Source organism: Diadema antillarum, unplaced genomic scaffold (genome assembly GCF_040938485.1).
Source record: "Diadema antillarum isolate AM-2024a unplaced genomic scaffold, OU_Dant_1.0 seq00001316_RagTag, whole genome shotgun sequence".
Lineage (NCBI taxonomy): Eukaryota > Metazoa > Echinodermata > Echinoidea > Diadematoida > Diadematidae > Diadema > Diadema antillarum.
This window is the reverse complement of record NW_027272088.1, coordinates 428359-452564: the sequence shown is the minus strand read 5'-3', so window position 1 is coordinate 452564 and position 24206 is coordinate 428359. Positions and strand designations below refer to the sequence as shown.

Below are 24206 nucleotides of genomic sequence, written 5' to 3'. Positions count from 1 at the left end.
TATCCGGATCTCTCTATTATCCGGACGCAATCTCGCCGTGATTTTTTTTTTTAAATAATTACGGGAAGAAAGGGGGATTCCCAACTCCTTGAGAACTCCTACCCAAACACACATGAATTACATATTACTTCCAATATGATTAACATACATTGCATCAAATTTCCTTCCAAATTGCTTACCTTCAGACATTTCAACATCCCGAAACATCCCCAAATGTAACAATGAAAAGGTTGCAGTATACACATTACTATGTGGTACTACAATGGGCTACATCAGTACATGTGTATGTATATGTACATGTATAAAGCATTGAGTCTCCCGTATCCGGCCAAATCCCTTATCCGGATGAGCCCCGGTCCCGACTTGTCCGGATACGAGAGGTTCAACTGTATCACATTTGATGCATATGTGTAGGTCTGTTGTATCACAAAACATCCTACCAAATAACATTTTCACAATAAAGCCTAAAATATAAGGAGATATCAGCATTTTTCTCAGTAAACCATAACTGTAGACTATGGTTTAGTCTGGAAATTTTTTTATAGTAACTATTGTTCACATTTCGTGTATTTAACAATACTGAAGATCGATTATACAGATTCAAATTTTCACAGTAGCTGTTTCTATCCCTTACCCAAATTTTAGAACTATATTAAAGTGCTAATGCTGGGTTTTTGTTTTATCTGCAAAAGGTAAATTATGCCTTTAAATACTGAATCCCATTCCCAAGTCTACATACAATGTGCAATGTACAACTGTATATTAAAGACAACTTGCTGACACTGTCAACAAGCAAGGATTGGTGGCATGTAAGCCTTTGTACATATATCCTTCCTGTGATTGTTCCTAAGATTTCTGTGGCTGGAATAAATGTACAAATGTACATTCTACACCTCACTGTTACACATCAGTGGGCTTAAATGTATTATGTAATGTAAGTAAATAACAGGGAGAAGTAAATACAGTGGCAATAAAAAGAGACACCTTGACAAATTATGCCTACACATGATGGATACAATGGAGAAGGGTAGCAGACTGCTTTGTGCTTTCTTTGGACTGTTGGATATAACACATTTGAATTTTGTCCAGAATGTTCGATAACCAGCCTCTCCATAAAAAACATACAAGCTAAAAGTATGAAGAACTAGAATTGCAAGAAAGAAAGAAAGAATGAAAGAAAGAAAGAATGAAAAAAAAAGGTCCACTGACACAGTAAATCTGGTTTTCTACATACTGACTAAAAATGGGTCTACTTTCCCCAAAAGATGCAATGATACAAAGTATACAATGTATAACGCAAGCATAGCTGGCGGTTTGTGTTGGCTTCCTGATCACCTCATAATCTGACCACTGACCCCTCATTCTCTCCACTTCCAACCCCCTCCCCCCCCCCCACTCCTTTCTCTGCTAAATTGCCCACTTTGTTACAACGTTTGAAGTCAAGCCACCAAGATATTCACACAAGCTGACAGCCATTGTGTTCTGTCAACTGAAGTGTAAGGGGCTGAGACAATGGAGCGGGCGGATGTGACCACAATGGTACACAATGGTGGGGGGTTGGACAAGCCATAAGGGGGGCTCAGAGTTGCAAATAGAAAATGTACTGATACCTTCAAACATACCTTGTGGTGTGCTCTAAAAACACTAGGAACTGAATATATGAATTTCTCTCAATCTCTTTCTCTCTGTTATGTCATAATGTCTTGTGAACAGAGAATCACTTTTCCTTTGCATAAACTTGAGCAAGTATTTCAATGGTTTTACAATGATAACTCACTGAGAAGAAAAAATAAGAGGAGAGTGTAATAAAGAAGAACGTCCTGCATACAGGTTTACATAGATTGCATCCTGGGTCAGCATTGTGCAAGGGCATGCAATGTACAAGTTTGTACTTGCTGCACTATGTTTCTTAATTGGGGGGAACATCAACACGCTTGGTAATGGTATTGAATAAAGTGTCAGCCCTGTTGCAGATGCATTGTGGGATAGCTCTGTGGCAAAGTCATGATATACGTGTATCTGGTCTGGGCTAAATCTTGCTCGCATGGCCAGCTAGCGAACAGTGGACATAAACACAAGAGCAATGTACCACTGGTACACAAATCGCGTAGCCAACAACTGTAGACTAGGTACAAAGTGCCATGCCGAGCTACGCATTTGGCGCTACATACATGTACTTGTACATTACATTGTACAGTACATGTCATGCAAGTATTGCAACTGCAATGTACAAAACACATCGTTGACTATAGCCTTTGATTCATCTGCCATTTACATGTTATCTTTTTAATTTCTACATGTTCTCTAACTGAAACTTGTGCAGATGGAACACTCACTCATCTTGGGCCTTTGTGGAAATGACAGTCCCTCACTGCCTCTGGTAAAGGCATTTTCGACTGGGAAAGAATTTCTTCCCATTGAAAAACACAAATGTGACCTCGTATCACCGGCTGTGAAAGGAGCTGAAACATACTACACTATTGTAGTACAGTGTTATTGAGCCCAGAGACGCAGGACAGAGCTTGCTGGAAGCTTCAACGAGGTCACGTCTTTCATCCAGGGGCATTTTTTGACGATTTCTTCCCTTATCATTGTGTGACCAACAAATTGCAGCTTTGCAGTGATGACTCCAATGGCTACAACTAAGTCAAACTGAAAAACTGTACACATCTCTCTTTTTGCCAAATTCAAACAGAGGAAAAGAGTAGTAGGGAATTAATATGCATGCATGACAACTGCAAGCAACAATGCCACCAAGCTATTCCATAGTGCATCTGTGATAGGGATCTTCAACACTGTTTTGCATATCAGTGGTACCGAGAATTAAGTCACTTTGGACCACTTTCTTATTTAACCTTTTTTTTTTTGGGGGGGGGGGGGAAGGGGGGTCTAGTCCATATTATAATGTAGGTCCTATACATTGTATGTTTTATCTTTTGTGCAATTTACTAAAGATTTGTCCAAGACATCATTCCCAAGATAGTTACTTCCCAAATGTAATATCTATGACATTTATCCACTTGAAGTACAGTGTACAATGTGTACAATGAACATTGTATACCCTGGCCATAGCAACATTTCCTTTCCTTTTCCTTTCAAATCAATTGTTGACACACAGGACTTAAACACCACACATCAGCAACAACAAAAAAACAGAAATAATAATAAATAAATGAATAATAATGATAACAATAAATAAATTTATGTATATATATAGCGAGAGGAATAGAGACTTGTAAACTATTGGTTTTCAAAATTCAAAGGTTAAAAGAATGCAGTGATGATGAATTAAGCATAATTGGCGTTTGGTTATCATTGCTGGGTTTTTTTTTTCTAGCTAAAAACGAATACTTTGAATCATTTGAATTATAACATCTTTAGAATGCCTGACTGCTCTTTCACCAGATGATATTTTACATTGTATATTACCGGTAATGATTTCCCAGTAAAACTGCTCTCAAGGAATAGAGTCCATAATCCAAACTGCTACCGATATTTATAATCTATGAGCAATTTGCTAAAATCTTATCAACTGCTCATTACTCTTCAAACAGGGATTTCCAACCCCTATCCTCACTAGATATCTATGCATATTAGCTTTACGCCACTAAACAGAAATCAATAATGATATGGTTGTAAACATACAAGGTAGTAATACTGAATGGCCATATTAAAGCTGCATGGCGGAGAGCTACAACTGTAGCAGTCACATCTACATCTAAATGATGAAATAGTCCATATTTCTGTTTATCAGTCTCTTTTAATACGTTATTATTTTTCTTTCAAGAGCAGGCCCACTTGATGTGGCACTGAAATGTCTTTACAGGGAAATTAATATTCCATCTTACTGGTTGTCCCCTGGTACGTGTGGGTGCAGATATTCCTCAATGCTGTTTTGCAAATGTCTGAATATGGTTTCATATGGGGGGGGGGGGGGAATGATTGAGTGAGGACCTGGTAATATTTTGGTTAAAACAATGATAACCAATTAGGCATCTTCCTATGCCCCCCCCCCCCCCCCCCCCCCGCAAAATGCATGTGCGCATGGACATTTGTACATGTATCCATAATGCATAAAGTACCAGTATTGTAACAAGAGTGGGGCAGTGTAGACTGATACAACTGTATGTCAAAAGTACTAGTGGGGGAGGCCATTTAAGGTAGTCTCTCCACAAATTACTGCAAAATAATTGTCTCTTTTACAAGTACCGTATCTATATTTGGCTCTAACTCAAAATATTATGTCAGCAAAGTAGTTACCATCACTGTAGTATTCATGCATACAGCTGTAGGCTGATCAATGATCTCTCTACATATTATACAGATGTGTAGTATTAAAATGTACATGTACGTGTACTTGTACAATTGTACAACTGAATCAATACAATCATTGCAGGTCAAGTCATTCCTGAGAAGTACCTAGGAAGGCCAATCAATAAAAACACTTCAGTATTATTATACAGAAAGCCAAATCAGCTGATAGGCAACAACAAACGTGTACATTATACATTGATTAGTCTTGATTTTCAAGAAATCAACCAATGTGATTCTATGTGATTCAGAATGAATAAACAACTGAAAAAAACAGAAACACCAACTGTGCATCCCAAAATCATAATTTTTTTTTTTTTTTCAGAATCATACAGAATAGTTTGCACAAGTGTAGGCCACTTGCACAATGAAAAAAAAATTTATTGGTAAGTGCATGTAAAGTCGCAACACAGACATTGTTTTAAACTTCATGTTTTGACAATTCAGGGATAGTCTTTCATTGGTACAGTATTCTCCACTGATATTCAAAAAGAAAAAGAGAGAAAAAAAAGTATTGTGCTTCAAACTGAATACATCAAATATATCCAGAGTTCCTAATACAGTGTCTGATTTTGGACTTTTGAAAACACAAATTTACATGTAAAAACCTGAACCAAGTTTAGACCTCCTGTGCAAAATTTGATCGGGTGCAAAGCATGGGTTTTACACAATTGTAGTCCACAGTCAAATTTTGGATGGTGGCATGGTCAAATTATGGGCTGCTTGTTTTATATCCTTGTCCCACATCTGTCTTTGTTAAATATTGTATACCTTGCACATTACAATATGTCCTTCAATATTAAAGTTATGTAAAGCAGTCTACAATGTACATTTGTTTACATAGTGCTGGCCTACTTGAAACAAGCACTCTGGGAACTTGCAAAATCTTTCTTAAATCATATTTTCACCCTCTGGAAAGAAGGGGAAAATGGTGTGAGCGAGATCCCCTTTCATGTGGGCACTACTCTATATTTGCAAGTGATTGAAACGGGTGCTGTTCGTTATTCCGAAGGTTCGCTATTCCGAAGGTTCGTTATTCCGAAGGTTCGTTAATCCGAAACACACAAATTCCCTATACCTAGAGGTTCGTTAATCCGAAGATGAAAAAGGGTTTGTTAATCCGAACATTTGTGGCATTATTCCGAAGGTCCGTTATTTCGGAGATTCGTTAATCCGAAAATGAAATTCGGAATAATGAACCTTCGGAATAACGAATCTTCGGACTAAAGAGCCTTTGGAATAACGAACCTTCGGAATAACGAGCTGTAACCGATTGAAACATACGCTGTCTGCACAATTTGAACTGAAGTTAGCCATCTGTGCGAACGGGATTCAACATAAGAGGCAAAAATCAATGCAAGTTGAAGAAGTTGGTTATATCAACAAATGCATAAAAATGTTTGTATCTGGCTGTCTGTGTCTGTTTGTCTGTCTGCTTTATGTGTGGTCTTGTGCTATCTAGGAACTGTATTTCTCATCCGACTTGATTCAACTTGCTCTATAATTTTGTACATTGATTTTTTGCTCACGGTTACTTGAAAGAATCTTCGCATAATTAGATGGCCAACTTCAGTTTCAGATTATGCAGACAGCGTATGCCGTAATCGCTCGCAAGAGTGATTTTGTTTTGAGCGACAACGCGAAAGTCAACATCGATATCATCCTTTCCCGACCACCAATTTGCTTCAAATTTACATGATTGGAAATAAGGCAAGGATATCCTGTGATTTTAGTGCAATTTGGTTCAGTAGAATTTGAGATATCTAGGCCTTACCTTACATGGATACAAAAGTACAGTTGTCAGTAGTACCTTCATTCAATTCAATTCATTCATTGATGTCATAATTTTAAGCAATACAGCCAATATTTTACGTACATGTACAATATTCAATGACCAAATATCAAGGAAAAACGACTAAAAAGCAAGTGGCTTAAAGACTATAATTTTCTTTACCTCTCATGTGTAGGTTTGGTGTTTTGTTAAACTTATAGTTTGTTTTGTATTTGTTTTTGTTTTGCTTTTTCAAACATAACTTGTAACACCAAATCTCCAAACATTTATTACAACCAATTGAAGATGATTTTTTTTCTGGGGTTTTCAGGAAGCAATATGTGATAAAAAGCTGGGAAAAACAAGCCGATATATCAGTTATAATAAACTCACAATAAAACGGTGTCCTTGGGCACCAGATCGGCTGCAATGGGACTTGTGAGCTCCCTTCCATCGCAGTACACCACGCGCCCTCCAGTGCCGCCGCCTCCTCGACGTCTCCCACCGCCACCGCTACCCCTCCGCCCCTTGATAACATCGCACATGCATATCGGTGGACACGCCTGGCTCAGTTTCGTTAGCGTCCCAGCAATAATTACGAGCACCAAGGCCCTACAAACACTCTCAAACATCATGGCAAAGATTATCTTATTCCTTTCAAACGCGATGCAATGATAATCTCCGCTGCCAGTTTCCCGAACGCCACCGTATTTAATGCAATCCTATATGCAACAAGACTTAGCAGAATAGACGATCTCCACACTCACGAGCGAACGAACGTTACGTTTTCGAGCCACCACGGATATCGCAAGCATGATCTACTCATTACCGTTTGTGGCATGAATGTTTTCAATGAGAAGCAATGCACTGCCACTGAAACTACAGGCAGCTTGATAGTTAAAGTTTCATGCCATCGTCAAATCCAGTTGAATTGTAGTTCCAATCTCGCTGGAAGGTACGGGATACAATATCAAATTAACGTAAACCTCTAGATCGCTTTCAGATGGAATCCAATATTGCCAGATCGTGAGAAGACGTGGATAACCTAACCCGCAACACAGCAATAGCACGAGAAACGATAAGGCTTTGGGGCACGCTTATCCCCCGAAGAGATGCGGTGTGCGAATGTTGTGCCCTCCGCGCGAGCTCCGTCGTCAAAATGAACATTCAAACGAAGTTTATGACATTATTCCTCGTGGAAAAATCGCCGAATCGGTCTCTGCTCTGTCCCCAAGCTTTTCAAAGGTTGGTGCAGTACACTTGCCGGTGATCATGAGGTTAGGGAGAAATGATGACATGCGATCATTCATCGCGAGCAACCAGAGCCACGGTGAACTATAGTACCATCACCATACCCACCACACGCGGCGGCAATCCGTACACACAGCTAGCTAGGACTTCACGTCGCCAGTTCTGACACGCAGTTTACCGTACAGCAAGCTATCGGCTGCGCGGTCCGCATTACCAAGTTGTGTGATGGCCGCATCACACAATAAAGGAAAAAAGGGGGAAAAAAAAAAGAAAGGAAGAAAGAGATCGCAATGTTTACGTTTGGTTATAGTGTGAAATCCTGTCCCCACTTAAAATGTGCATCTTCGATCACAATCGGGTGTTCGGATCTATCCATTCCATAACACAGCCATTATGGATCAAAATTACTTTTTGGCGGACATCGACAAAGTTGATTGTAACACGGCGGTGAATGTTTATTAATTTGTTAACTTTTCGCTCGAAGTAGACCTTTAATTGGAAAAGAAAACATATCGATTTTGTGTCCATCATTACTGAAAGACAAAATTATTTTTTATCATGATGACGCCCATATAAATGCATGATGCATCTACGAAAGAAAGGAAAACAATTACTATGATCACATTCCAAATAATTCAATCTTATCATTGGGCACCCTTTTACACCAAGTAAAGTACTTGGACTTTTCCCCCCACTTTTTCTTGTTTCATTATTCACAGCGTCTGGGAGAAGAAAATGATTTTAACTCGTTTACGGGGGGGGGGGGGGATGGAGAGGGAGATAGAAACAAGAACTTTACATAGAGGGCGCTCTCGAGGTTTTCTCATGAACCACAATTTCCTGCGACATCCTGGAGAGCTCTGCTAACTGCGAGCAATGTGCCACCACTAATAGTCCCTTTGACAAAAACACGATGAAACAAAATGCAATAAAATATTATATTTTAATAGTCTGTTTCATTCGTGTTTATTTTTTCTCTTGTTTTTGTCCTGAAGCATTTGACAATTTCTTTAATGATCAGATGTGCCATTAGCAATGCCATAGATTTATGGGTGTCACGAGTATCATGCCCAAATCACAAATCATGTTTCATTTTGAGATCAATTAGCGTGAAGTATCATAATCCCATGTTATTTCTGATATAGATAGCTTTGGGGTTATTCGGCTTTTTGCATTAAATAATTCTTCAATCCAACAGTATGTACTGGTCATGTATAGTCTTTAATTCTTTTTGTATTGTGATTTGTATGCGTTTTCCTATGGTGAAACTGGAGTTTCAAGTTCAACGCCAGTGTATCTTCATTTTTCATTAAAGGGCTCCTTTTTTTTTTCAAAGTAGGCCCTCGAGCTATGAAATAAGACGTAGCTTCTTCTTGATAATGACGGAATAAATAAGTGAACGAAATTAATTCATGAATGAAAAATTGTGAGTGTTATCATTATCAGTTATATTATTTCTTCTTCTTTTTCTTCTTCCGCCTCCTCCTCCTCCCCCTCTTCTTCTTCTTCGTCGTTTCACTATTATCATACAAAATTGATATACGTTTCCTTGAAGGTTTCTGGTTAAATTATGGGCAGAGGTGATTTCAAAAAGGCGCGCATAAAGGCGCGCAGCCCAGGGGGGTGTTTCATCAACGTTTGTCAGCGCTGACAATTTCAGCAAAATCCTTGGTTTTGATTGGCTGAGATGCTCTGGTCACTGACTGTTACAATGGTGATTCAAGTTGCCAGCGCTGACAAACGTTGATGAAACACCCCCCCCCCCCCCCCCGAAGAGAATTTTGGAGACACCGAGGTTCATGGGTTTAACCAGAAACTCGAAATTTGGCAGAGTATGTTCTTTTATATTTGAGATCAAAATTTTAAACAAAAGAAGGGGAAAATGTGAAGAGAGAAGTGGTGTGGTGGATGCGATGTTGGATGGTGGTGGATGCGATGGCAGTAGGCCTATACTACTACTGTACTAGTAAATAAATAAACAGGGCGCGATGTCATTGTATAACATGTATTATACAACACCTCAGAATGATGTCGAATTGTGATTGGCCAAGAACATGTCACATGACATTCAATAGAAACTACCTACCAAACTCATTGACAGTGACAGCCATACAATAGGCCCCTGGCATGGGCCTATAGCACGGCTCGAAGGTACTATAGCACGGCTTCGTGGGGGGCTACTAATGCATGGCCGGCCGCTCGGTGCCGCTCACAGAGTTCTGTGGCTCACAGCAGCAAAGCGCCAGCAAACTACATTGTACGTGCTGGCCGGCTGCGCTGCGATGCGCTGCCGGTAAACAGACCAGTCGCGGCGGCGGAGTACTGCAACGTCCAACATGTACGCGCAGCTACTTTACCTAGCTAGTTGCATGTATTGCGGCCTACCTACTGCTGTGTTTTTAGTTCGTTGACTCTGATCTGCTACGTGGACCACAGTGATCCCAAAATCAAGACTTCAGTTCAAGTTGAGAAACCGTAATTTGATTATTTTTCTGTGTTTTATATACAAAATCATTTTCGGAAATAGAGAAAGTCTAGACCTACTACTAGATCTACCGACGTCTCAGGTAGGCTTAACAGTCAGGCCTAACTCGATCTAACGTTAGCGTAGAATGGGTATAGACCCTGCGGAGTTTGTGATTCCTGTGACTGTGTGGTCGAATCATGACGAGTGTTTGAAAGCAGTACACAGGGTGGTTTACAATTCTCGGCCTAGTTGTTACATTTAATTTTGGGCCTTCCTGTGATTGTGGACAAGGTGTTGTATAAAACGAATAATTTATGATTTTGTTCGTGCATTGGGGCACGTAATACCGCACTCGGCGCGAGATTCGCCACTGGTCTATTCAACGCGGCGCTACGCGCCTTGTTGAATAGACCAGTGGCTTATCTCGCGCCTCGTGCGATATTCGTGCCCTATGCACTCACAACTCATAGATTATTCGTATACCGATACATGTGTCAATTCACAATAGTGAGCCGACGAAGCATGCAGCGCGCGATGTCAGAATTGCTTTGTGATGTCACAATTGCTTTGATTAGTAGTAATTGTTACATTTCACAGAGCTACATTACGAAGCAGCGCTCGATGTCAGAATTGCTTTGTGACGTCACAATTGCTTTATTAGAAATACTGTTACATTTCACAGAGTGACATCACAAAGCAGCGCTCGATGTCAGAATTGCTTTGTGATGTCACAATTGCTTTCAAATTGTTACACTTCACAGAGAGACATTACGAAGCAGCGCTCGATGTCAGAATTGCTTTGTAACGTCACAATTGCTCTATTAGAAATATTGTTACATTTCACAGTGACATCACAAAGCAGCGCTCGATGTCAGAATTGTTTTGTGATGTCACAATTGCTTTCAAATTGTTACATTTCACAGAGACATTACGAAGCACCGCTCGATGTCAGAATTGCTTTGTGACGTCACAATTACTTCATTAGAAATATTGTTACATTTCACAGAGTGACATCACAAAGCAGCGCTCGATGTCAGAATTGTTTTGTGATGTCACAATTGCTTTTAAATTGTTACATTTCACGGAGTGACAAAACGAAGCAGCGCTCGATGTCAGAATTGCTTTGTGACGTCACAATTGCTTCACTAGAAATTTGATAATAGTAATAACTCTATATAGTAAAGAGCACAGATAACCATGTACCTAAAGACCTCAGCGAGACATCTACTGTATTCTTAAGACCTTTATGGAACTCTTCAATGCAAATCCCTTATCAAGATGCGCTGGACAGAGATCAAATTGCGACTGTTAATCACAACCTTGACCAATACTTGATAGATTTTAAATCGGTAGATCTGAGCATTATTGACAATTTAAACTCTGAATTGAATGACATACTTCAAGCACCTGCTGTTTTACTTGGTTCTTTTAAACAAAGGAATAGACAAGTTTCGGAAAAAGAAGAAATGAAACACTCAAAAAAGTGGTTCGATTATAAATGCAAAAAAAAAAATAAAAGAAGAGAATTTAACCATGCCAAAGTGAGATACAGGAATAACAAGTCAACTGGGAATTTTCATGAAATGAATATAGCTGGAAAGTCATATAAGAAAACCCCCAAAAAGAGCCAAGTACTTGTACGAAAAACGTTTTGTTAAAAAATTGCGGCGCTTTGAAACAAAGAATACCCAAGAATTTTGGAAGCTAAGATCCCCACACAAATATTAAAAATTTAGTTGACTTTGATGCTCTTACTCAGCATTTTATTGATTTAAATTATCCTACAGGACTAATAGTTGTTAATGATTTTCTACCTCAACGTGAGCAGGAAATTATAAATGATTATATTAATGTGGAATTCACTAAACAGGAAGTACTCTCTGGGATTAACCAACTCAAACTTAATAAAGCAGCTGGCATTGATTCCATATTAAATGAATTTATTGTTTATGCTAGAGATGACATTACTCAAACTTTAACAAAATATTTTAACCTGATTTTAACGACTGGTTTCATCCCAGATGAATGATCTGTTAGTGTTATTTGGCCAGTATTTAAAAGAGTGCTAAGTCATGTGTAAAATCACATTGCGGCCAACTCTCTCAATTGTTTCCTTCTTTTATTGGTGTAAGACAAGGCAACAATCTCTCGCCTCTCTTATTTGCTCAGTATGTAAACGATTTAGAAAGGGAATTACTGAAAGAGTGTAATGGTCTGAAATTAATATCGGAGCTGTCATATGAATTATTGCAGACTGAAAATACTGTTATTTTTGTAATTTAATTACACTACTATATGCTGATGAAACTGTCATAATGGCTGAATGTAAGGATGATTTACAATGTGCTCTAGACTCCTTACACACTTTACTGTATTGATAAAGAACTGTCTATTAATGTTTCTAAAACTAAAATTGTTATTTTCTCAAAGGGTAAAATTAGAACGATTCCCACCTTTCATATAGAAAGTTCGAACTTGGAAGTAGTATATAAATACACATATTTGGGTATATGTTTCAATTACAATGGAAGGTTTATTAAGGCTGAGAAAAAATTATATGATCAGGCTAGCAAAGCAATGTATACTCTTATTTCAAAATGTAGAAGACTTAATTTACCCGTTGATATCCAACTTAAGTTATTTGACAGCCTGGTCCTCCCCATTGTGACTTATATGGTTGTGAAATATCAGGGGCGGATCCAGGAATTCTGTAAAGGGGGGGGGGGCGTGACTATTATTTTTGGTGCCACTTCCAGGTTTCATTTCATTTTTTTCTTTTTATTTCTTTTGTTTTTAACGATAAATAAAGGGGGGCGTGCGCCTCTTGTCCCCCCCCCCCCCCCCCCCCTGGATCCGCCACTGAATATGGGGCTACTGTCAGTGTGCTTTGGCTGAGAAATTGCATATAAGATTTTGCAAAATAATTCTTAATTGTAAACAATCAACTCCAACTTGTATGATCCTGGGTGAACTTGGACGATATCCAGTTATGAATTATGTCAAATGTAGGATGGTTAGTTTCTGGTCCAAACTAATTCAGAAAGATAACTCTTTTATTGCTTACATTATGTATTACCTTATTTTTAATATGCAAAAAGCTCAAAACCTCCAATCACAAATTATGGTTAATTGCTGTTCAAAATGTGTTGAACATTAGTGGGTTTAGTAATATTTGGTTAGCTCAAACATGTAGCCACGTATGGTTTAAAAAAAAAGTCAAACAGAGATTGAATGATTAATTTATTCAAACTTGGTCTAGTACTGTTATTGACAGTGATTTCTGTGTCAATTATCGCATTTTCAAATGTAAATTTATGTTTGAACCGTATCTCCTGACCCTCCCTCGCAAATATGCTAGTACCTTGACTAAATTCGGTTTAGCTAACTCTGAACTCCCAGTAGTAGTAGGGAAGTACAACAATATCAATTATGATAATAGAATATGCCCACTGTGTAACTCAAACAAAATCGGTAATGAATTCCATGTGTTATTCAAATGTAGTTCATTTGATACTCTGAGACAAGCTTTGTTGCCGAGATACAATTATAGAAATCCAAATACCCATAAAATGGAAAAACGATTTAACTGTACAAGTAAGGTGAAATTGCTTTGCTTTGCTTTGCTAAATCTTTGTAAAATGATTGAGGCTATTGGAGCAAAGTTCAGATCCTCAACGCCGCCCTAGACACCCCCCCCCCCCTTGACCACCAGAATATACATGTGTAGTGCCCTCCCCATAAGTACATTATTTTGCTTACACTGACTCATTCCACTACTTTTTGTAATAGCAGTCAACCCCCTTTTTTTATTGTTTATTTTTTTGACCACGAAAATACAATGCCTTCCCATAACCGCATTATTTTGTATACATTGATTCACCCCACTATACTTTTAGTAATAGCTGATACCTCTCCACTCATCTCCCCCACCACCAACCCCTCCCCTGCCAGCTTGATAGTGGTCCCCTTGTTATTTATTAAGATAACTATTCTTTTCTATTGTATTTGTTAAAATTACTGTATCATCAAAAAATGGCGTAATGATGATAAAGTTACAAGAAAATGTATAATGTATATAGTCCAAGTGTATGTAAACTTTATTTTTAAGCCAATAGGAAATCAAATAGTCTTAATTACAGTGTTAATTTTTGTAAAATAATGTTGGCATTCAGTGATTTGAATTTAAAAGTTTGAGCTCGAGTTGTAGCTATTACTTTGAACCATTTTTAGAATATTGTAGTAATTGACTGCAAGTTGTGGACTATACCATCTCAACAGAGAATGAGAAGCAAACACGTGCACATGTCATACACATGTCATATAAATATGTATATATGTTGTATCTCATATTTTGTATCTCATACAATGTTAAACCTTTATATGCCCAGTTGGGGCCAAAAGGTGTGTTTTACAATAAAGTTCAAAAGTTCAAAGTTCACAGAGTGACATTACGAAGCAGCGCTCGATGTCCGAATTGCTTTGTGATGTCATAATTGCTGTGTTAAAAATCGTCTAGTCAAGGGTCAAAATGGTCCTCCCGCTTCGACCCCCCCCCCCCCCCCGCCTCCGATGGTAAGAATCTCAGGACGTCTTTGGTAGGCCTATGCTTGAACCTTTTGAAACTTTTTTTTTAACTTACTTATATTTTGTTCAAGGTATGTGTGTCCACATCGCCTAAGTGAAAGCCTGAAATGATTCTCTTCCACATATAACTTCCCATCGGTGATGTACCTGAGCACAACAAGACGTTCCTTACCGAAGAGTTGCAAGCAATTCCCTTTGACTCGACGATTAAAAAAAAAGAAAAAAAGAAAGGTCTGGAAACATCCAATCTACGAATTACAAAGAAATGCCAAACGTTGATACTTTTTTTCTTCATGTGTGTAGGTCGGATATCCCAGTGGGACACCACTGTCCTACCCAATGTTGTCATCGTATTTCGTCAGAAATGCAACACGGACACGATTGTACCACTGATCTCTAGGAAATCAAGAGCAGCGGATTGAGCAATCTCGCGAAATTGAGCACAGAGCCGACAAGAGAGGACGCGCATCAAGATGGCCGCGTCCATGGTCAGACAAGCTCCCAAGATGTCGAGGATATTTCGGCAGAGTATACCGCTTTTGAGTGGGAAGACTGTTGTCAGAAATCCACCAGCAACCCACCTGATTGTGGCGAGGACTATAACAGAGCGTCAGATGCAAGAAAATAGGGTGATATTTTACAAACGGATGGCACAGTTTCTCGGTTTAGGCGTGTTTCTGTACTTCATCACTCCATACGCACAACAACTGAAGGGCGCACGGTTTGAGCCAAGACGGGATAAGAAAAGGAGGAAGCTAGCCGAAGAGAGGGCCGCAGCTGAGGCGAAAACTGATACTAGTAGCCAGGAGTGGCAAGACTCTTTTCACGGAGAAATACCCGAGCGTACATCGTCATCGTCCAGTGGAATATTGCCCGTGGTCAAAGCAGCAGACGTCACAGATTATGGGATTGGTTACGTGACTCCAAGATCCAAGCAATTCAATTTTATTGCAGATGCAGTTGAGAAGGCTTCCCCATCTGTCGTTTATATTGAGATTCATGGAAGGTGAATAACGTTTAAATTAACGCTGTTTGTAATGTTAGTTAGGCCTAAAGTCAATTACCAACCATCCAAGGGGAATTGGGAAGGGCCCAGAACGTGTGAGTAGTGTTTGTGCATATATAGGGCTTTAATTATAAACCTATAAATTTAAACCTAGTCTATAAAGAGTAAAAATACTAAAATATACACTGTAAACCTACACCATTTGCGGCATTCTTTACAGGGTGCATATTTGCGGCAGGGGCCATTTCAATTTCATTCACAATTTCCAATAACACTTGTGTAACTCCTGCTTTTGTTCTATTAATCATGTTAATACATGCAAACTTTATAGTGAGACTAAGCACACATGTTCATTAGCTGTTTTGTTGATGAATGAAAGTGCCCCTGTCAGAAATAGACACCCTGCCGGCTGCCGCAAACTGGGTTGATTACTCTATCATAAACCTAAGCCAAAGGTCCTAATGAATATAATCTATAAACCTATATCAAAGGCCCATCAGCATATTTTTTTTTTTCATCTGAAATTGCCAGGAAGAATTTTAGAAAGTATCTCATGATAATATCTCTATACATCTACACTTGTAGATTACCACATCGCTTCATTTCTTTTATTTTTTGTTTCTCTTTTTTTTTTTGGTAAGATTTATTTTTTTTTTGAAGTTATTATTTGAAGTATCCCATAGTTAAATAAAGAGGGTTCCTGGACAGTTTGTATTATTTGTATGTCATTTTGAATGTGTTGATGGTTATATCTCAATTTATGTACGGTGTATAGAGGTTACTCAAAATTATTCCTTTTATGTCCATGTATACTTATGTGTGATGATGTACACGTACTTGTACATCTGTGCAATGTGACCTTTGGTGGCCAGTCGGATTTTTCATTAAGACCTTTGCAATTCAATTAATTTCTAAATTTCTCCTAATAACTTGCTACTGGTACAATATACGAACCCACTGTATGTTCATATTAATTGACAGCTCTTTTGCTGATAATTTTGTAAATCATAGATCAGGCTCTTTTTGGTTTTGATACATCTCGTCATCTGCTCTGACACAAATAGCATCATATTATTTTTAGTATAATTTCTTTTCACCAAGAGTGTCAATCTATTATGGATATGGCTTTTTTGACCATGCACTTGTGTGAAGTAACAATTGCCTTATAGCACCAGCCTATTATATTGCAAAGTAAGTTTTTAATTGCTGGAAAAAAAAGGTAAACATTGCAATCAGCATTGTTTCCATAATCGTCTGCAATTTCTCTTTCTGTCCGTTATTCTGATTGTTATTGCTGTTAACTTCTTTCCCCAAAAAGGCACCCATACCAGCCTGACAGAACTATCCCAATCTCCAATGGGTCTGGTTTCATAGTCAGCGCAGATGGTCTGATACTGACCAACGCCCACGTAGTGGCCAACAAGCGGCTGGGCAAGCAGTCAGTGAAGGTCAAACTCTTTGATGGCAGCCTCTTGGACGGAGAGGTCATTGCTGTTGACCCCATATCTGACCTCGCCCTCCTCAAGGTCGAAGCTAAGGTGATGATTGTTCGTCTATCGAATATCCTCTTGTGAGCTTTTGTGGAGAACGATTGGCATTTTATAAGACAACTCAACAAAGCATATTCTTTCTGGGGAACCAAATATGATGAAACTTTGTAAGTGATTGTTGACCCAAAGCACTCAATTGCAGATCCAAATTGACTGGTAGGAATTTGACGCCAGGAAGGGCATAGCTCTTGAATTCTGTCATTTTGCAAAAGTTTGTGAAGTGTCATAGTATGGTACCAGGTCCTTTTTTGATGATGAATTCTTCAAAAATATTATTATTAGGTCTGTAGCCATATATGATATTTAACCGAAAATTGATGAAGGACGGTACAGCTTTGTGCTGATGCCTCAAAATTGATACATTTGTGATACAATGTATGTCCTCGTGAATGGTTTCGCACAAGTCTCAAAATGCATCCTGGGCAATGGCAAATATATTCATTGAAATGATCAGAATCATCAATGTAATCAATATTAATCAAAAGTGTACCCATTCATGTTTGTATTAGAGCAAGCTCCCAATGATGAGGATGGGAAACTCGGCAGTTGTCCGTCCGGGCGAGTGGGTGATTGCCATGGGCAGTCCGCTGTCGCTTAGCAACACCATCACGGCAGGTATAGTCAGCACGGTGAACAGGACGAGCAAAGAGCTGGGCCTCAAGAAGCACATCGACTACATCCAGACAGATGCAGCAATCAATGTGAGACACAAACATCCCTTAACACCTGGCCCAAATATCATATATTTAACATCAGATAAACATAATGGCCCATATTCACAAAGGTGATTTATATTAAGTCCATGGTTTATGCAAATTTCTTCTGCATAGATACGCATGACAGGTCGCATGTGCCAACAGACATCCAATAACATCCATGTATTGATGCATGCATGTATGGTGCATCTCTTCATGCTTATTTTAGTCTATAGCACTAAATGTTAAACATGGTTTTGACTTAAACCACCTATGTGAATATGGGCCTATGTGATTAATCTGTATCAGTTGGATCAGTGTTCGAACACTTCATATCATGGTTCAGCAAGGTCAGTTAATGAAGATCGATAGCAAAACGAGAACATACTCTAAAGCTATTTTGAAATATTGATTGCACTATATTGTGAGCATGTATGACAAGGGGAGTGATTTCAAACTACATTGTCATTTATGCTCGGAACGCCATCAGTGATATCTTGTGTACACATCAGTAGCATTAATTCCATTAGTTTCAGATAAATTTTGTTGCTTTGGCTTTCTTCTTTTCTTCAAGTAAATGATACTTGGATTGCAATGCCACTCCATGGTTAAGTTGATGTCATCGGATGGAGTTTGAAAAAAAGATAACAAACAAATTAAGCAGTTCCAATATCAGACATAGAATAAGAAAGTTGTGGAATCTTAAAGTTTTAAAGGCTTCTTGGATCAGTGATATTTTCTGTCATCACTTTCATATGGGCATTTGATGAGGTGCAGATGATGTCACCAGCTCACAACTCTTGTAATTGCTTTGTATACAGAACTATCATGATCATGTTTGCAGTTGATACTATATTACTTTACAGCAACTTGAATACCTGCATTGTTACTTTTTACTTGATGCACAGTGAATTGATCTAGAGGATATATCTGTTTGTTTGTTTTTATTTCATATCAAAGGGGAAATTATTAAAGTCGGAAGATTCACTTGTATGTGTAGGTGGATACAACACTTTGGAGATGATGGCGTGATCGCCTCATCTTATGCATTTGCAGTTGCAATTGTTATCGTTGTTTCATGAAAACTTTCTGATTTTTTGTCCAGTTTTGATGAAACTGCTGCCATTGTTGTTTAAATTCAAGTTAAATCAAATTCCCCTGTGCTGTACAGTTTGCAAAAAATTGGGTTTAAAGGCATGGTTACCATGATGGTATGGTATTGTTTAGGTGAGGATTCAGTTTTTAATGTTTTGCAAGATATTTAGAAATCACTCCATGAAACATTTTAAAGAGCATACAATTCTAAGGGGAATTGAATGTATATTTGATGAAATTGGTTTTGAAAGGACTGAGATATCCAAAAACAAGGTAAACCAGAGATCCTAGTAAAAGTCATGGCCTGTCACATTTTATTGGGATTGCTTTTTTTATTTCTCAGCCATTTCTTTTATATTTCACAAGAGTTTTCTCATTATCTCATAAATACACACACCAAATAGTCCGAAACCTGCAGCCCCATCTAAACCAAAACTGCACCATCCCTTTAAAAAAGACCAAGAGCAACAGGTATTATGGCCAAGTTTTGACACATTGACTTCGCACTTTATAATAGGACATTGCTGCTGAAATGAAGAAAATATATCTTGCAATTATTTTAATATAGCATTAGTTGGGACATATCTTATGTACCTCTTCTTCTCTTTCTGTAGTGTTTTTTTTTTCTCCTTCTGAATCGGGTTCTGATGTCGGGATGCGGCTTATATGTGGATGCAGCCAGTCAGCAGAGTTTGCTGTACAGAGCTGTTTGATGGTATGATTGTACAAGATATTGAGCAGTAAACCATTTTGGGTGGTTAACTCTCACTGACAGTTTGGCAACTCTGGGGGTCCTTTGGTGAACCTGGATGGGGAAGCAATTGGCATCAACACCATGAAAGTCACATCTGGTATCTCCTTTGCCATCCCAATCGACTACGCCCGTACATTTGTGGACAAGGTGCAGAAGCAGATGAAGGAGATGAAGGGTAAGGCTGAGGATTGTGTGTGTTTTATTGTGTGTGGGTGTTGGTGTGTGTGTGTGTGTGTTGGGGGGGGGGGGGTGTTGTAAAGCAGAGACTCTTGTCTTGGGCAATGGCAGTTTCAGGGAAGGGGGGGGGGGGGTATTGATAAGGGGGAAAGGCCTCTCTCTACTTTGGGGTTGTATTGAAGAAGGGAGAAGAATGCATGTCATACATATGTATTTCTTGAATAAAAGCAAGTTATTTGTGTGTGTGTATGTGTGTGATGAAGCAACTGTGCATTTGTTAGGCTTTTTGTGCTCATACAGATTGTACAATGAGAATAAAGATTTAATCAGTGTACAAAAAAAAAAAGAAAAAAAGGAGAAAAAGAACTGACAACCAAAAGTCAAGATATCAGAAGTGGTGAAGACCAGAAAGAAAACATGAATACGCATGAATGTCAGGGTAGATAACCAATGATCACCCTGTGGTGCTTTCTTCACAGATTCTGGCGGTGGCTGGCTGAGCAGATTCAAGAGCCCAACTTCTGGTGCTACGACGGCAACAGGAAGCAAGCAGGGCTACATAGGGATCACCATGCTATCCTTGACCCCAGCACTCATCCTTGACCTGAAGCAGAGGGCGTCAGACTTCCCCAACATCACGCATGGCGTGCTTGTGTACCAAATCACTATTGGTTCTCCAGCACATATGTGAGTACCAGTACTGTAAAACACGATATATACGTGGTATGATTTCGCAAATTGGATCCAACTGCTTTTAAGGGGCATGAAATCTTTGTGAATTGCCACTGGCATTCAATGCATATATTGTAGACAAGAACTTCTGCGTGCTTTTTAATTTCGCGAATCTTGGCGCTGGCGAAATTCATGAAATTAAAATGCAAGCAAACATTCCTCGTTTTACAGTATTTTGAACGCATTTGCTTTTTTTTCTTTTTCCAATGTAATGACTAATGATCTACAAATCAAGTGGACTTGTGAGCATTCAACAGAATGGTGTCAAGATCCAAAATGCACTCTTAGACTCCCGTACTCTTCAAACACGGTTGTTATTCTTAGAGAAATCATGACCCAGATGACTTGCATTCATAGTTTAGTACATCAAGTCAGTGAGTTTGTGTTACAGGACTGTGTTTCACTGATTGATAAGATCTTACTGATATCACTAAGCTCAAAGCTTTGTCAATCACCTGTTTGAAAATTTTCTGGATATGATTCATCTAATGAATATTGGGAAAGTGTACATGTATTTGTTATTGTTTTCTTTTCTGACAGTGCTGGGATGAAGGCTGGTGATATCATCACCCACATCAACGACAAGCCCATTTCATCTTCGCAGGAGCTCTACGACAGCGTCAAAGCCAAGGAGGTTCTCTCTGTGACGGCCATCCGCGGCAAGGAGTCTGTGAAGCTCAAGGTCACTCCAGAAGAGTCTCAGTGAGCAGGTCAGAGGTCATGAGGACTGGGATGCGCATGAAGCATGTCACTTTTGGTGGTGCACATCCAGCCCACACACCATGCACACACACCATGAAAAAAGTGAAAGCAAAGACGCATGACTGGCGTCCCTGTGTAGCACAATTCAGCATTGCTGGCCAATTTTGAGTGTCTCTTAAGGAATATATGAATGAAGATGTGTGCTACAATCAGAGGCAGTTACTGTTTTCCCTTTGGGTGGAAACAGCTTGGGCCCTGTGGTCCAGTATTTCAGCCATGCTAGAGGAAAAGGTTGAAAGGTCACACCTTTTCCATCAGTGTGCTGTTACCTGCCTTCTGATAAACCAGCAATGTCATGTAACAATTTGGCACCAGAAAAGGTGGGGGCTCTTGTAAGCTGACTTGAAGCTAAGTATGATAGATTGGGCCTTGATGCATGCTAAAACAGAAAGCTCACATGGATTACTCCCTTGGGAGGGAAGGTTGTACAAGTAGTCTTGTACCCACTAGTTTGAGCAGAGTATTTCAAGATTTGGAAGTGCTTTGTAAGATAGTCATCCAATTGTCTGTTTTCGAAGGAAGTAAACGATTACATCAGATGGAAGTAGAGGCTCGCATCATGGTTAGACATGCTAGATGTTAGGGACATTCCTTGCAAAACATGTTGTTGCTAATGATGCTGATTACATGGCCTTAGGCTGGCTTCCCTGCAGAAACTATGCCTCCAGTCAGAGCAGTTTAATTGTGCACATAAGCTGGCTAAATATGAATACTTGTACCAGCTTCAAGTTTTATTACAAGAAGTGTGAGCTGCTTGAGATTTTCCTCTCTGCGAATGGCTCTGTCTGATATTGATCTTGTGTTGCATGTGATTGATAACAAGTGGCTCTGATGTACAATGTGTTATGTATTATTGTACTACCCACTGTACATGACATGTCTTTTATGTGCAATCCTGGACTACTGCTGGTGGTAAGTTGAGTGTATGGGTCAGTACTGTCTACATTTACAGTGTACCTTGAGCCAGTATCATACCCTTTGTATACCAATGATGTACTGCTAAAATGTGATATATTTCACCGCAAAGAGACACTTTCAACTGTTATTACTGAATATTTTCACTTATTGCACGGTATCACCTGAAGAAAACATTTCTTCTCTGACGCTGCCCGACAAATGAACTATGAAAATATGGTTCTAAAATACACCAAGAGGTTATTATCTCACTAAAGTGAGAGAAATATACTTTTGGTCATTCAATGCAATGAAACAACTGTGAAGTGTGATGTCAGATGTTAAAAGGCATGTCACTGGGATTGTTTTACGACATGGAGAGAGTAATATTAAAATTCGTTTAACAATCTCATTGTGTTTGTAGAAAATTTTGGTGATTATGGTACTACTGTACTCGTACATGGCCTAGAAAACTTCCATTCGCTTTTTATCTCTGGCTATGGTGAATTCTTTGTGAGAATTATGATTCATAATGATTACTAAATTTGAGTTCTATTTCTCTGGATCTACACTGTAATTGTGATTTTTTTTTCCTTTTCCTCATTTATATAAAAAACATCAGTGGTCTCTGGGGATATGTAGTCTATCTTGCTTGTGCAAATTTAGGTCATAATAAAGCTCCACAAGCAATGGAACAGAGCAAACTAGAACTTAATGAGGTTATGGATAAACCCAGTTTACAAGTGAGTGTGCTTTTTTTTTTTTTGGGGGGGGGGGGTTGTTTATGAATATGATTATGATTATGATTATTTTGTTCACAAATTTGATCTGTAAAAATGTTGTTGCTTTCACACAATGTACAAAACTTTCAAGGCGGCATTTCCCAAGATATGAGAGAAGTCCAAAAAAGCTTTTTGCATCTGTATCATGCAACAACATTATATCAAATCTTGGGGATTTGTTTTTTTTTTCTATCTTTTTGCAGTGATAAAAGCATGTAAATTATCTTAACAAGAATGACTCATGTTGGACATGAGATCTGACTTCATATGGAAACATTACAACATTTTGAACAGATACACTTGAACAATAACTTTTCTTGCTTGCCCTTTTTTTAATATATAATTCATTTACAATTATGTACAATTACAACTGGTAAGTTGCGAATAAAGATTGTGCAGAGTTCCTGTTCGGAATCATGTGTCTTGAGGATGACTTACTGATTTGCATCAAATATACTACAAAAGTAGTGGTCCAAATGCTTATGTGCATCATAAATACAGTGCACTCCCGTTATAACGAAATGCTCGGGACCGGCAGTGTTCTTTCGTTATAACGAAATTTCGTTATAACTGAACAAACACAATATATAACAAAAACAAGGAAGCCACACATAGTATTATTCTGTTTGTTGAATACTCATCGTACACTAGAAAGCAATGTGAAATGGGATGGTACCTTTTTAATTTCGTTTAAATATTACATTTAAAACTGTGCGTGACACACGGATCAAACACACGGTGATGTGAAGCTTTCTCTCATACAGAGATGCTATAAAAATGCTTGTTCTGCTACGTATTTTCGAAAGCGATCTGCATTTCGTTATAACGAAGCACATTTCTTTTGTTTTTCTTTGTCTGTGGGGCTCGGAAAAGACTTCGTTACAACAAAAATTTCGCTATAGCCGTGTTCGTTATAAGCGAATTTTGTACCATAAACTTTAATGGCGATAATTTTGGGACCAGAAGTTTTACTTCGTTATAACGAAATTTCGTTGTAACCGTGTTCGTTGTAAAGGGAGTGCACTGTATACATTAAGTATGACGGATGACCAATGATTCTGGCAAATCTAATGACTACTGCTTTTCAGCTATTGGCCATCTGCTAATCTGTCTTCTCATCTGAGACTCAAAATCAAAGCATGTTCTACGCACCTGAAGTTTAGATTTGAACATCAGGTAATAGCATTTCCTGTACTCACTAGAGCACATAGCTGCAGGTCGTATGAGAGTACTTGTACAACAAAAACAAACGTACGGATGCACCAAGAGAGACATACTTTACACATGTGTAGTCCACAATACTGCTTACTGTTGGCATAATACATATACACGCTGTAGGTGGCTATTTAAGGATTGTAATGTACATTGTATGTGT

At 38.7% G+C, this 24206-nt stretch overlaps 2 protein-coding genes across 2 annotated transcripts in view; one reads left to right on the top strand and one right to left on the bottom strand.

The window, feature by feature from the left end:
- Positions 1–6984, bottom strand: part of LOC139708175 (adhesion G protein-coupled receptor A3-like) — a 129997-nt gene extending 123013 nt beyond the window's left edge. Inside the window, exon 1 of the mRNA XM_071620149.1 lies at positions 6476–6984. Within this exon, the coding sequence (XP_071476250.1) occupies positions 6476–6717 (242 nt within the window). The 5' untranslated portion in view covers positions 6718–6984. The remainder of the gene's footprint in view (positions 1–6475) is intronic.
- Positions 6985–14857: 7873 nt separating this feature from the next.
- Positions 14858–22775, top strand: LOC139708158 (serine protease HTRA2, mitochondrial-like). Its single transcript, XM_071620131.1, has 6 exons — positions 14858–15390; positions 16709–16928; positions 17450–17641; positions 19506–19659; positions 20141–20348; positions 20934–22775. The coding sequence occupies exons 1-6, from the start codon at positions 14858–14860 to the stop codon at positions 21097–21099; spliced, it is 1473 nt and encodes a 490-aa protein (XP_071476232.1). The 3' UTR covers positions 21100–22775.
- The last annotated feature ends 1431 nt before the right edge of the window (positions 22776–24206 follow it).

Bases quoted from the DNA above. Each gene is read 5' to 3' on its own strand.
- LOC139708158 (XM_071620131.1), top strand. From the start codon at position 14,858: ATGGCCGCGTCCATGGTCAGACAAGCTCCCAAGATGTCGAGGATATTT. The intron at 16,929-17,449 runs GTGATGATTGTT...TGTTTGTATTAG, and splicing joins TCCTCAAGGTCGAAGCTAAG to AGCAAGCTCCCAATGATGAG. The intron at 20,349-20,933 runs GTGAGTACCAGT...CTTTTCTGACAG, and splicing joins ATTGGTTCTCCAGCACATAT to TGCTGGGATGAAGGCTGGTG.